We start from the raw sequence: 15000 nt of genomic DNA on the forward strand, positions 1-15000 counted from the left end.
GGGTGATACGTCAGGAGATACAGCAGCAGCACAGACCCCTCCCCCTCGTGTAGCCCCTCCCCTTCCCGTCTATAAACCATGAACACTGATCCATAAAGCAGCTCGTCCAGTCAGCAGCTCCTCTCCTCTCCTCGTCCGTCGTCCTGCAGCGCAACGTAAATTCTTCATTGTTTATTAGCTGTCACTTCCTAAATAGCACTTGCTGCGTCTGCGACAGACCCCCCCCCCCCCCCCCCCCCGGGGAGGTGTGAAGTTACAGCAGCAGCAGCGACCGACAGCGACCGAGTCGCCGCACATTCAAAACCCTTCAAATCCTGATTCATGCCTCACAAATCCAGGAAATCTGGAAGAATTACTCCCAAAAAACGGAATCATATTCCTGAGATCACGCCCAGAAGATGAATTATCATATATTTAGATTTGATCTCAGTATTCACAGAGATTCAGGGACTCGTCGCTTCAATCCCCACGCGGGCAGAGAGAGAGTGACGCGCGCGGGGAGGAGGTCACGTGACCTGGGGCACGACACTCGTGTCCGGTTGGTCGGACGACTTGTTGAGGCCCAAAACTGACGGGAGGATGTCCAGACGACGACGAGGAGACGAGACGAGAACGAGCGGGCGGGCGAGCGCCGCAGCTGAGAGAGAGAGGGGAGAGGGAGGGCGAGCGAGCCTATAGAAAGAGCATGTCAGTACATTTTAGAGGACACAGTCTTGCCGAGTGTCCGTTTTAGAATTAGAGCGTTTTGACGGTATTAGCTTATAGGCCCCCGCCCCCCCCCCCTTCCCTCTCCCCTTGAAAGCGCACCGTGACCCCGGCGAGTGTAAACCGCGGTGGCGGCGGCGGCGTCCAGATGAATTGCTGTGGCTCCGGAGCAGCGGAGCCATTACGGCTCCGAGCTGCTCTACCTGTGTCGAGTCAGCAGTCCCTCACTCTCCATCCGTCTAATGGACAGCACAGGAATTTAATTAGCAGGAAGCCGCAGAGCGGGTTATGGAGGGAGGGGGGGGGGGGGGGGGGGGGGTGTGTGTGTGTGTGTGTGTGTGTGTGTGTGTGTGTGTCCACAAAGATGTCGACCCCTGCTGCCATCCTTTGGAAACCCCGTCCATCAGCAGGACGATCTATACTCTGATCATCAGTCCTGCTTGTTTGTCCTACACAAAGAGAGGGGGGGGGCTGCCCCCCGCCGACGTAAGGTCGTCAGGGTCACAGCTGAAGTCGTGACCTTTCAACTCTCCGTCAACACGTCCTCCAACCTAAACCACGTGAGGTCACATGACTCATGACTCCGCCCTCTAACTCGGACAGAACCACACTTTGTTGTTGTCACGGTAACAATTAGAAAACAATGCAGTAAAGCAACCAAACATGAAATGACCTCACGAGGAGTTCACTGATACTCGTTTGATTTCATCTGGTGTCCTCTCCCCTCACAGTGTCTGTCCTTTGATCCAGTGAAGAGTAAGAACAGTTGAAGAAATGAAATATGAAAGACGTTATGCAGATGAACAGAACCATGGTTCAGTTTGAACAAGTTGTCACTTGTTATTTTGGTTGGGCTCAACTGTGAAGTGTAAATGTTGGGACGTGTCAGCTGATCAGTGGTTCTGATCACAGATCAGCTGATCAGTGGTTCTGATCACAGATCAGCTGATCAGTGGTTCTGATCACAGATCAGCTGACAGGGTGGACCCGACCTGAGTAGGATCACTGAGCACTGAGCTGCTCTTCTCTGGCTCTGAGGACGAGGAACCTCAGAGTTCTGTCCTCAGACTGAGTCACTCTCCTCCTCTCGTGTTCCGGATCAGCTCGGACTTTTCTTCCGTCTCGACCGCAGCAGATGAACAGCGAGAAGGATTCAGCTCCTGCCAGCGTCTTGTGGCTTTGGCACCACGAGCCCCCACAGCAACACCACCACCCCCCCACCAACACCACCACCCCCACAGCAACACCACCACCCCCCCACCAACACCACCACCCCCACAGCAACACCACCACCCCCCCACCAACACCACCACCCCCACAGCAACACCACCACCCCCCCACCAACACCACCACCCCCACAGCAACACCACCACCCCCCCACCAACACCACCACCCCCACAGCAACACCCCCAACACCACCACCCCCCCACCAACACCACCACCCCCACAGCAACACCACCACCCCCCCACCAACACCACCACCCCCACAGCAACACCCCCAACACCACCACCCCCCCACAGCAACACCACCACCCCCACAGCAACACCACCACCCCCCCACCAACACCACCACCCCCCCACAGCAACACCACCACCCCCCCACAGCAACACCACCACCCCCCACCAACACCACCACCCCCACACCAACACCCCCAACACCACCACCCCCCCACCAACACCAGCGCCAACACAGACGCTCACGCCGACCGAGGGGCAGCGCCGGAAAGAAACAGTTCAATAATTCAGTTATCAGCTCCCAAACCTGCACCTCCACTAATCCTTCACTGTCGACACACGCACGCACGCACGCACGCACGCACGCACGCACGCACGCACGCACGCACGCACGCACGCACGCACGCACGCACGCACGCACGCACGCACGCACGCACGCACGCACGCACGCACGCACGCACGCACACACACACACACACACACACACACACACACACACACACACACACACACACACACACACACACACACACACACACACACACACACACACACACACACACACACACACACACACACACACACACACACACACAGAGAGAGAGAAAACAAAAACAAAGAAGCTCCTGGTTCCACAGAATAAGTTCTTTGTGCTTCACCTCCTGGACCGAGGCCAGAGAGTCGGCCCCCAGTCTGAGGGATGCTCGCTCAGCCGCCCCCCCCCCCCCCTCGCTCTCTCTCTCGACCCACAGATCCTCTCTCGTTTCCTTGGTTGTTTTTGTACGTTATCTTCTAAATTCTCCTCCTCCTCCTCCTCCTCCTCCTCCTCCTCCTCCTCCCGTCGACTCATCCTCCCACATCAGGGGGTCGATGGACTTTTTGTTCCGTTTCTTCATCTAAAAAAGCTAAAAAAAAAAAGAAATTCCCAGACGTTCGTGTTCAGATTTAGTTTTTCTTCGACTCCCGGATATGAAAAATAAAAACTGTTTCTCCGAAGATCGGGTGTGAAGGGAGAAGTGGAGGTCCAGGTCTCCTTCTCCTGCCAACTGCTGAATATTCAAACAATCGAACTGAAACTAACGAGCAGCATCTGAAATATTTCTCGTCGTCATCAAGTTCATGTCACGTCAGACATTTTTTTGTGTGCTTTTTACACTAAAAACACAAAAACAAATTGGATTCATTCTGATCTGTCAAATTTTTTGTAAGTTTCTATCAAAGTATCGGACAATTTTTTTTTTCAAAATATCCCCCCATAATTATTAGTAAAATATCTAAAAGACATAATAAAAGAAACTCAGTAAAATATCCCCAAAAATATTAGTAAGGAGTCCCAAATACCAGAAGAATATTCATACATTTTCAGTAAAATTTCCAAAAATGATTAGTGAAATTTCAGAAACATCAGTAAAGTGTTCCACCTCTGCGTTTGTGTCTCCGAAGCTCTGAACATCGCAGCAGCCATTTTGGTTCCGAGCGAACAGTGAGCTAACGGCGACGGGTTCAGAACCGACTCCGCTCGGACCCGGTTCTTCTTCTTCTCTTTCTTCTTCTCGCCCTCGTGTATTTCTCAGCAGCCATACGGCGTCTTGGAGTTTCTCTGCTTCCACCATCTGTGGAGAGTTTCCCTGCAGACGCTCGCAGCTGTCCCGGTTCATGTCGACGTCAGATTCACACACACAATGGGAGAGTGTGTGTGTGTGTGTGTGTGTGTGTGTGTGAGAGAAACAGAGGGTTTATGGGAGTTTTTTGGCACAGATCTCTCTCTAAGCCTTTCAAGACACACACACACACACACACACACACACACACACACACACACACACACACACACACACACACACACACACACACACACACACACACACACACACACACACACACACACACACACACACACACACACACACACACACACACACACTTGCTCACAGAGGATCTAAAGGAGCAGGTTCATGTGCGGAGGTTAAAGGTCACGACACAGATCAGACAAACATCAGAACCAGAAGCTTCTTCACATTTTTTTTTCCAGAGGAAAATGTTTCAGTGACATTCAGTCAAAGTCCAAACAAACTCCTACGTTTCCCATGATTCAGTGCAAACCACGAGCAGTCGCTGGAAACTGTGAAGACTGGTGCAGTGACCTTTGACCCTTCAGAAGGCCCATTCCGTAAAAAACGCTCCGGTTATTAAACATTACTGAAACTTTAAATCGTGTGTAAAATTTGTGATTATGCTTCTTTCAGGCGTAAAGACAGTCGGAAATCAGACGTTTCATTTTTTTTCCTCACTGCAAACAACAAACACTGAACAGGAGCCAGACGCCATTTTGTTGGCACGGCTTCGCGACAGGCGGAGTCTGGACTCTGCCGACGGGGGCTCGGGTGAGGGGGGGGGGGTCTCTGTTGCTAAGGACCTGGGGGTGTGGGGGTCGTCCTTAGCAACAGAGACAGTTATTCTCAGCAGCTGGCAGAGCAGCTACATTCCTGCAGGATGAGCTCCACAAGAAGACAGGGAGGACGACCTTTAGGGGGCGGGGGGGGGGACGGACGCTGGAGGACGAAAGAAGAAGAAGAGAAAGTGAGGAAAGAGGTGAAAGTGTTTTAAACGTGTAAAAGGAAATAAAAGTATCAAGTTAAAGTACAAGAAGCTTCAAACTCACTCCTCACTTCCTGTCTGACGTGTTGAAGTCCAGTCGGATCAGAACCAGGACAGACGTTCTAACACTGGAGGCACAACATGTGACACACTGCCGCTTCCATCAGTTTGTGTGTGACTCTCAGTGCTGGAAGAAGTGTGTGTGTGTGTGTGTGTGTGTGTGTGTAGTCGGTGGTGGGTCGGGGGTGTTCCCGTGGTTACAGTGTGTACTTCAGGAACCACAGCAGAGTCTGTGGTTTCACGCTGCGTTTGTCTTAAACAGGCTCCACATGAGGAGTGGTGAAGAGGAGGAAGAGGAGGAAGAGGAGGAAGACGATCACAAGACTGTCGCTCGTCACCTCGTGTTGACCTTTGACCCCACAACATCAACACTAAACACAAACACTTTACTCCACCTGAGCGAAAAGAATCTGAACGTCTTTCAAACTTCAGCCTCTGAAGCTGAAGATGTTGGAGAGAAGTGTGTGTGTGTGTGTGTGTGTGTGTGTGTGTGTGTGTGGAGCAGACTGAGGAGACAAAGCTTTAAATCTCTTTAAGAGCTCATGACGACGACGACGACAACTCTCTCACACACACACACACACACACACACACACACACACACACACACACACACACACACACACACACACACACACACACACACACACACACACACACACACACACACACACACACACACACACACACACACACACACACACACACACACGCCGACACACACACGCCGACACACAGATATCCTCCGATTGTGTCACCGCTCCGACCAATCACAGAGCTCCTGTACTGGACTGGACCGGAGATAAAAAGATCCTGGGCTCTGACACAACCAAAAATATCTCAGGTGATGTTTTAAGATCTTAAGTTTTTAAATAAACAAGAAACTAAAGAAAGTGTCTGAACTTTACCTTCATATGAGTTCGTTATATGAGTTAAACTCTTCTTACTTCTTATTATAACCTCAAAAGTTGATTTTTGTGGGAAACTTATCTTCACACTTTTCACCTCCAGACGTGTTTTAATTTGAGTTCTGTTGGAGTCGGGAATCAAACCCACCAGGAGGCGAACACGTGAGTGGAGTGCCGCCCACGTCCACTTCTGCCTGATCATCGTGTCTTGTAAATTGCGTCTCTGGCGTCGACGGGAAGACTTTTATGATTCCATTTCTCTGATTACGTCTAAGATGAATATGATCTGGACTCGTCCGCAATAAATGTTCACGTCTTTAATTCAGACTGCGACGATTCTAAATCACACACGTCAGGAGTCGACCTCCGGCCACCTCCTGTTCCCGACACACACACACACACACACACACACACACACACACACACACACACGCCTGTGTGTGTGTGTGTGTGTGGCTGCTAATGAGGAGGGGATGTGTGTGTTTATCCTAGAGGTTAAACTGCCTGATGATAGGGGTCACAACCACGACGCGGTGACCTCTGACCTTCCAGCACGCGTTGAGCGTTCCTGTGATAGTGACACACGCCGCCGCCGCTTTGAGCCAGCTCGTAAATCACTGAGGGGGGGGTGTGACCTTTGACCTCCCCCAAACACTTGTTCCTGAGGAACACACACACACACACCAGACACTCAGAGCTGAAGCACAGATGTATGAATGGAGGGTTGGCTGCCTCTGTGTGTTCGTGTGTGTTTGTGTGTGTGTGTGTGTGTGTGTGTGTGTGTTCGTGTGTGTGTGTGTGTGTGTGTGTGTTCGTGTGTGTGTGTGTGTGTGTGTGTGTGTGTTGTAGAGATAAAATAAAAAGGCTGGTTCTGTTGGCGCAGCTGACGTCTCTCGTGGTGAGAGTCCAGTAGAAGTTCTGAGTGCATCTGAAACAAGACGACCAGGAGGAGAACAGAACCCGTCCACTCTGAACCGGACCTGACGCAGCTTCACACGTGACACCAGCAGGTTTTCAGCTGCTGAACGTCCGACGGGATTGAATTAGAAATGTTTGGTGGTTGGCTGGTGGTTTCTACGGGCAACACTGCTGCTCTTTACCCCCCCGCCCCCCCACCACCATGAGTCAGTGGTATGGGGATGAATTTAATTAGGGGGCCCGGGCCGCCCCTGTCAGACCCCGCCTCCGGCCCTGAGGTCAGCTCTGCCTTCACCAGGGCTTTTAATCAACACCGCAGCTCCAGAGGAGCTCGGCCGCCTTAAATAAGAGGCAGGACGAAACCTGATCCTGGGGGGGACACGAGGGGGACACGAGGGGGCGGGGTCTCCCTCGCACCTCATTCAGGACAGACGACTTCCTGCCAAGTGTCCGTCAGGAGGAGGCTTCACGCTGCAGCTCTTGGAGGCAAAAGATTGAGTTTTATAAATTAAAAGTTTCTTCTGTCGTCACCGTGAGTCGTCGCCTCCGTGTGTGTGTGTGTGTGTGTGTGTGTGTGTGTGTGTGTGTGTTTATTCAAACCCCTCGCAGCGGACTGAAGGCTCAGTGTGAAGCGGCTCGCAGCTGATCGTCCGGGGGAGAATGGCAGCAGTCTCCTCCGGCCTCTGCCACAGGAAACGATTGTAATTAAGCTTCAGGGTCGCGGATCTTTCCAGAACATTTGACTCAGTGAGTCTGTTCGACGGATCACGGCTGAAACCTTTTTACCACCCGGAGGAAGAAAACCTCTCGCTGTTGGATTCTATGTTTTGGTTCCGTCTGAAGACCGAGTCCATAGAAGCGTGAAGAACCAGAACCAGACGTGATGAGAACCGCCACTAACGCACCTGGAGCAGAAGCGTGGAAATAATCTGATTGACTTGAGAAAATACTTTTGTTTTTGGATAAAAGTGAACTTGAGGATTCGACTCCGTTTCAGTTTCAGTCGTTTATGAAAATCAACCTTCAGATAATTTCACCTGCTCAGATGGAAACTCTCCTTTTCCAAGAAAAACTCCAGACAAACAAACGACTCAGGAATATTCCAACCACACGAATCATCGGACCATCAGGCTGAAACCAGGAGACGTGACCGAGCCAATCACAACGCAGATAATTCTCTCGGTACAGACGACGAGCCAGAGCAGCGACGCTTCTTCTCCTCAGATCCTGCTCTGCTGACGAGACGGCGTCTGTGTGCAGCTGATAACACGAGTCGAGAGGCTTCGGCCTCACGACGACGCGACGACGAGTCGGGAAACGGGAAGACGAAGAACTGACACCAGAAGCTTTTTTAAAAAAAACTCCTCATCTCATATCGTGAAACAAGCAGCAGATGGTTTTTGTTTCTTCTTCACAGTGAAATGATTCACGAGAATTTAGCTCTCAACAGGCTCCGCCCTCGAGTGACCTGATGGATTCAACGTCCCGACACAAATACATCAGGAAGAAACAAATGTGTCACCGTGGCGACGTCTCATCGTACCACATGTGATCACCAGACGACATTCATACACAACAATAATTATTCTCTTGTAACATTTTAAAAGATTTTCAAGCAAAAAAACAGAACCCTGCAGCAATGTGACGTGTACACACACACACACACACACACACACACACACACACACACACACACACACACACACACACACACACACACACACACACACACACACACACACACACACACACACACACACACACACACACACTGCACGCCACAGAGAGTGTGTCGGTATGTTTGAGCTCGTGTGTTGGTGTCACATCGTGTCGTCATGTGGAACAGTAGAGCCGAGATGGACGAAGACAAACCAGCAGCGCAGCATCACGTCTCACACACACACACACACACTCACACACTCACCTGTGTGGACGAAGTAGGCCAGGTAGAGGTCCAGCTCCTTCACGGACACTCCGATGTGGTGCGGCTGCACACACAGGCTGGGGTTGGAGCACTGCGGCGACTTGACCAGACGCTCGCCGTCCGTGCTCTCCAGCGGAATCCCCTTGAATAAAATCACCATGACCAGGTCGAGCCTCCACACCTTGTCCGCCTGGCGCAGGCAGTCGATGCGCCTCATCTTGCCCTTCTGGTCGGGGTTGGACAGCACGCAGCACGGCGCCTTCTTGCCCGTCACCGTCAGCACAAAGTCCTCCCGGAACTCGGGCCGGATGTCCTTGCGCAGCTTGGCCAGCAGGCGGGACGCCCACTTCTGCTTGACCTCGGGCTTCTCGCCCAGCAGCTCGTCCTTCACGGCGCGCTCCTCCTCCTTGGACATGCGCTTCTCGTGCTTCTTGAAGTACTTCCTCTTGCGCGCCTGCAGGTTGAACCACGTGTAGGCGAAGGCCCGCACGTGGGGCAGCAGGGCCTCGATGAAAGGATGGAACTCATCCTGTGAGGGGACAAGAGGAGAGAGGCGGGGGTCAGAGGGCGAAGGTCACAGGTCACTGGACTCGTCAGAGTCTCACATCATCCTTCTTCTCGCCCTGGGCTCACTGGTGTCGGAGAGGTCAAAGGTGAACATGCCCTGAGGATCGATTCAACCGGACCCTACGGGTCAGTATCTGGACATCAGGTTTCAGGTATTTTAAATTTGTTTTTCGATAAAGAGAAGGAGGCGAGAAAAGAGGGAAGGAAATAAACGGGAATACAGAAGAAAGGAAGGAAGGAAAAAAGAAGCAAAACAAGAAAGAAGAAGGAGGGAAAAGTCAGACAGAAGGAAAATGGGATGGAATTCTGAGACAAAGAAGAAGATTGAACGTCAGCAGAGCTTCACCTCCTCCTCCTTCTCATCCTCCTCATCCTCCTTCTCCCCTACTTCCTCCTCCTCCTCCTCCTCCTCCCCCACCTCCTCATCCTCCTCATCCTCATCCTCCTCCTCCCCCACCTCCTCATCCTCCTCTTCCTCTTCCTCCTCCTCCTCCTCCCCCACCTCCTCATCCTCATCCTCTTCCTCCCCCACCTCCTCATCCTCCTCTTCCTCCTCCTCCTCCCCCACCTCCTCATCCTCCTCTTAATAAACTCACTGAGATCAGACTGACTCTCTCAGTGAAGTGGAACATGGAGAAAGAGATTCAACCAAATGTTTCTGCAGTGGACGAAAATAAAATTAAAAAACCACAGCGGCAAAAATAACAACACATTTTTTTCAAACTTGTTTTGATGGTTTTGGGAGTTTTGGTCTGTAATTTTTCTGTTTGTCCAGAAACAAAAACAGTTTCATCAGAAAAGCAAGGAAGAAATGCAGACGGACAGAAAACGTCTTCATGGAACATTTCTGATGTGGATACAAACTCCTCAGAGGGCAACTGAAGGCCCCGCCCCCCCATCCCCTCACAGGGCAACTGAAGGCCCCGCCCCCCCATCCCCTCACAGGGCAACTGAAGGCCCCGCCCCCCCCATCCCCTCAGAGGGCAACTGAAGGCCCCGCCCCCTCAGAGGGCAACTGAAGCCCCCCCCCCCCCCCCCCCCCCCCATCCCCTCAGAGGGCAACTGAAGGCCCCGCCCCCCCCATCCCCTCAGAGGGCAACTGAAGGCCCCGCCCCCTCAGAGGGCAACTGAAGCCCCCCCCCCCCCCCCCCCCCCATCCCCTCAGAGGGCAACTGAAGCCCCCCCCCCATCCCCTCAGAGGGCAACTGAAGGCCCCGCCCCCCCCCCCCATCCCCTCACAGGGCAACTGAAGCCCCCCCCCCCATCCCCTCAGAGGGCAACTGAAGCCCCCCCCCCATCCCCTCAGAGGGCAACTGAAGCCCCCCCCCCCATCCCCTCAGAGGGCAACTGAAGGCCCCGCCCCCCCTCGTCTCCTCCTGAGCCACGTATTGAAAAAAAAAGCTTGACTATTCATAGATCAAAGAGCCGCTCACACATCTTGATACGTGCAAATGCCTCCGACTGGGGTGACACACACACACACACACACACACACACACACACACACACACACACACACACACACACACACACACACACACACACACACACACACACACACACACACACACACACACACACACACACACACACACACACACACACACACACACACACACACACACACACACACACACACACAGATCCTTCCAACACGTCGACGGACGACAAACAGACTGAAACGGTCATTTGATATTTTTTCTGACTCGTCGTTAGAACAACTATATTTTGTTCGTTAAAGTGGAAAACAAACAGACAGTTTTTTTTTGCAGTGTACTGAAATCTGAATTTCTGCTGCTTCAATAATCCTAAAAGTAAAAAAACATTAAATGTTATCAAATCTCTTTGTCAAAGAAATGTCATTGAGGTTTGATATTTTACAGTTTAAAAAATAGACTTTATTATATAATAACAAATATATTGAACTAAACAAGAGAACAAACATGAACGTTCATCTTTTCTGTAAAAATAAAAATCTTAAATCAGCAATTCTTCCGACTAACGGATGAATCTGTCGGACTCTTTTTTTCCAATCTGCAGATGGTGAATTGATATTTTCCGTTGGTCGTCGTGGTCGTGTGGTTCTCTGAGCTCGTCGCGTCCTGCTGAAGACGTACAACCTTTTTTTAAACGGTGCATTTGTCCGGGACTATTTTCGGCGGCAGATTAATCCAGATTAGAGGATTGAATCTAAACGTTCAGACTTTAAACTCTGAGGAAGAAGATAAATGATAATAACAAACATGAGGTTTGTTTCAGAATCTTCTGGGTTCAACTTGAGGTTTGAGGTTGAATTAGTTGTTTTAAATAGAGAATAAAACGCAGGAAGTTGAGGATCAGTTTGTTGTGTGTGTTTTCTCCAGCTGGTGTCGGAGCTCGGGGCGCTGAGGAGGAAACTGAGCGTTGGAGCGGCAGCTGCCTCAGAACATTGTTCTGCTCCCGTCGAGGCTCAATGCAGCACATTGTCTCTTCTTGGAGTCGCTCCAGCGATCGCGTTCGTCTCCGAGAGAAAAGCGCCTGCAGCCGCTCTGCAGCCGACCTGCAGCCGCCAAACGCTGCTGCTGCTGCGCTCGCCAGCGAGACGTGTTTCTGTGTGTGAGTCCTCGGGTGGTTATTAGGACGCACACACACACACACACACACACACACACACACACACACACACACACACACACATTCCACAGTGGATCTGCAGCTCGCCGGCTGGATGTTGGTTGGAGCCACATACCAACATTCCTCACGGCCCAGTGCTAGTTTCAGCTTCCTGACCCGCTCACGCCGTCCCGCCGCCGCTCTTTCACACTCTCGTCTGTCGGCCGCAAACAAAATCCCACTTAACAAGTCACTTGTTCTCACATTCAGCCTGAAGAACCCCTCGCCCTCTGCCAGCGGGGCCAGATAATCCCTCTTGTTCTCGGCTTCCCCCTCGACGGAGGAATGTTTTCTGGGACCAAAATAATCCTGCTCCTGCACCTGTGTCGAGAAGAACGACCGATCGGAGCCGATTCATAAAGGAAACCAGACATTATGTCAAACTCTCAGTCTTTGTGGACGTGTTCTGCTGCTTCGTGGTTTATGAAGAAGAACTAAATAAAAGTGTAATCTTGTTCAGAGAAACAAAGACAGCCGACGAGGACTGGGACCAGACGGTCGTCACACGTCCTCTCTCCACGACCATCGGACAATCTCTGATTTATGGAATCAAAGACGAGGCCTCGAAAAAACTTTGATAGAGCTGATTGTCACGGGACCGACGTGAAGAACCAGGAACTCTGAACTGGATCATAATCAATATTTCAAATCAACTTGTTCCAGGAGAAACTGGAGCCGGAAATAAAAAAAATCACAAAATTCATCTCAACAAAAGAGGATTTTTTTTTCAGCGTCGACTCGACTGTCGGAGAAAATCTGAGAACTTTCTCCTGGTTCAGGAATCTTTATTCAGTCAGTGAGTCGCTGACTGAAGCATCCGACTGTTCAAGTCCGGAGCTGCTGTGTGTGTGTGTGTGTGTGTGTGTGTCAGGACCACCACACCAGGTGACTATCGTCTCGTCACTGACGAGGGTTTAGTGTTTTGGAGGCTGAATAATAAAAGGTGGTGAGGCGGTTTTCTTTCTTTCTCTCTCTTGGCGTTTGTGAACCTGCGAGCATCGGCGACTCGCTCGGCACCTCGGTACAACAACACCACCCTGGATCACAGTCACTTAGAGGAGCAATAATGGTAATCCTCCATGTCTCCCCCCTCCGTCACACCCACGGACACACGGCGAGGGAATTAACAGACGCGCTCGGGCTCAGACGGCTTCGACGTTAACGGACGAGGAGGATGAGGAGGGGGAGGAGGAGGAGGAGGAAGAGGAGGAGGGGGAGGAAGAGGAGGGGGAAGAGGAAGAGGAGGAGGAGGAAGAGGAGGAGGAAGAGGAAGAGGAGGACGAGGACGAGGAGGAGGAAGAGGAGGAGGTGGACGAGGAAGAGGAGGAAGAGGAGGAGGAAGAGGAGGAAGAGGAGGAGGAGGAAGAAGAGGAAGAGGAGGAAGAGGAAGAGGAGGAGGAGGAGGAAGAGGATGAGGAGGAGGAGGAGGAAGAGGATGAGGAGGAGGAGGAGGAGGAAGAGGAAGAGGATGAGGAGGAGGAAGAGGAGGAAGAGGAGGAAGAGGAGGAGGAGGAGGAAGAGGATGAGGAGGAGGAAGAGGATGAGGACGGGGAGGAGGAGGAGGAGGGGGAGGAAGAGGAGGGGGAAGAGGAAGAGGAGGAGGAGGAAGAGGAAGAGGGGGACGAGGATGAGGACGAGGAAGAGGAAGAGGAGGAGGAGGAGGAGGAGGAAGAGGAGGAGGGGGAGGAAGAGGAGGGGGAAGAGGAAGAGGAGGACGAGGACGAGGAGGAGGAAGAGGAGGAGGTGGACGAGGAAGAGGAGGAAGAGGAGGGGGAGGAGGAGGAGGAGGAAGAGGAGGAGGAGGAGGAAGAGGAGGAGGGGGAGGAAGAGGAGGGGGAAGAGGAAGAGGAGGAGGAGGAGGAAGAGGAGGAGGGGGAGGAAGAGGAGGAAGAGGACGAGGAGGACGAGGAAGAGGAAGAGGAGGAGGAGGAGGAAGAGGAGGAAGAGGAGGAGGAGGAAGAGGAGGGAGGAGGAGGAGGAGGAGGAGGAGGAGGAGGAAGAGGAGGAGGAAGAGGAAGAGGAGGACGAGGACGAGGACGAGGAAGAGGAGGAGGTGGACGAGGAAGAGGAGGAAGAGGAAGAGGAAGAGGAGGAAGAGGATGAGGAGGAGGAGGAGGAGGAGGAGGAGGAGGAAGAGGAGGAAGAGGAAGAGGAGGAAGAGGAGGACAACAGCGGCCTCGACACCAAACACACTGAGGACGACGATGATTCAAACTACATTGAGACGTTCGAGGATTCAACCACGGATCTGAGACGCTGCATCACGGCCGGAGCAGGTGTTTGTGAGGGGCCACGGGGGGTCGGAGGCCCCTGGACCCCCCCCCGACAACTCACCCAACCACGAATCAATAAAGAATCTAAACTTTAGAAATGAATGAGGTCAAAACGTTTGGGACGAGGATCACCAGAACTGGACGTCTCTCGGTTCACAGATCACAATCACGATTTATATTAATACGAAAACAGACGGATCAAAATATGCCGAGCTCAGCAGGTTGAACCACTGAGTCGCACTGTTCCCACGTGGGCACCTGTCTCTCCTCTTCTCTTCATTTCTACATTTACACATTTCTCTAAAGACTCCGTCACAATGTTCAGATCCACTCACTCAAAAACTGCTTTTCTTTAAAATCAATAAAAACACAAAGGACAACAGAAGAAACAACAAACATCTGGTTTACTCACAAAAACACAAACTCTGGTCGTGATGCCACAAAATTCATCACTTGGTCAAATCGCAAAGTTCGTCTCTAAAGCATCTTTATCAAAAAGATTACAAACAGGCGCCCCCTCGTGGCCGTGGGGGGAAAAGCACTCAACGCTCGACTTCAGCGGCTGCTACGAAAACTTAATGTTTCAGATTCCGTTGATTTTAATTTTATATCGGAAATTTCGAGTGTGTGATCAGCTGTTTCATTCTGCCTGATATTCATTTAAATTAAATAATAATCATTGAATTTTTATCTTTTAATGCCAAATAAAACAAAGAGTCCAGACGAGGATCAACTGGATCACAGACGAGCAGCTGGAACAGAAACACACACCTCCGTGTTTTCAATGGTGGAATAAATACATATCAGGAATAAGGTAAAAGAAAAAGATGAAACGTGTTTGTGCTGCAGATCTTGTGAGGATTTGTGAAGCGACGCGGTCGGTGATTATTGGTTCATGCCCAATAATCTGATTAAATGTTAAAGCTCCTGTTCGTTCCTG

At 51.4% G+C, this 15000-nt stretch overlaps 1 protein-coding gene across 7 annotated transcripts in view; it reads right to left on the minus strand.

Moving 5' to 3' along the window:
• Positions 1 to 15000, minus strand: part of nfia (nuclear factor I/A) — a 121805-nt gene that overhangs the window by 63740 nt on the left and 43065 nt on the right. For all 7 annotated transcript variants that reach the window (XM_047336829.1, XM_047336831.1, XM_047336833.1 and 4 more), the window contains one exon: positions 8569 to 9097. In XM_047336829.1, the coding sequence (XP_047192785.1) occupies positions 8569 to 9097 (529 nt within the window). The remainder of the gene's footprint in view (positions 1 to 8568; positions 9098 to 15000) is intronic.

Source organism: Scophthalmus maximus, chromosome 13 (assembly GCF_022379125.1).
Source record: "Scophthalmus maximus strain ysfricsl-2021 chromosome 13, ASM2237912v1, whole genome shotgun sequence".
NCBI lineage: Eukaryota > Metazoa > Chordata > Actinopteri > Pleuronectiformes > Scophthalmidae > Scophthalmus > Scophthalmus maximus.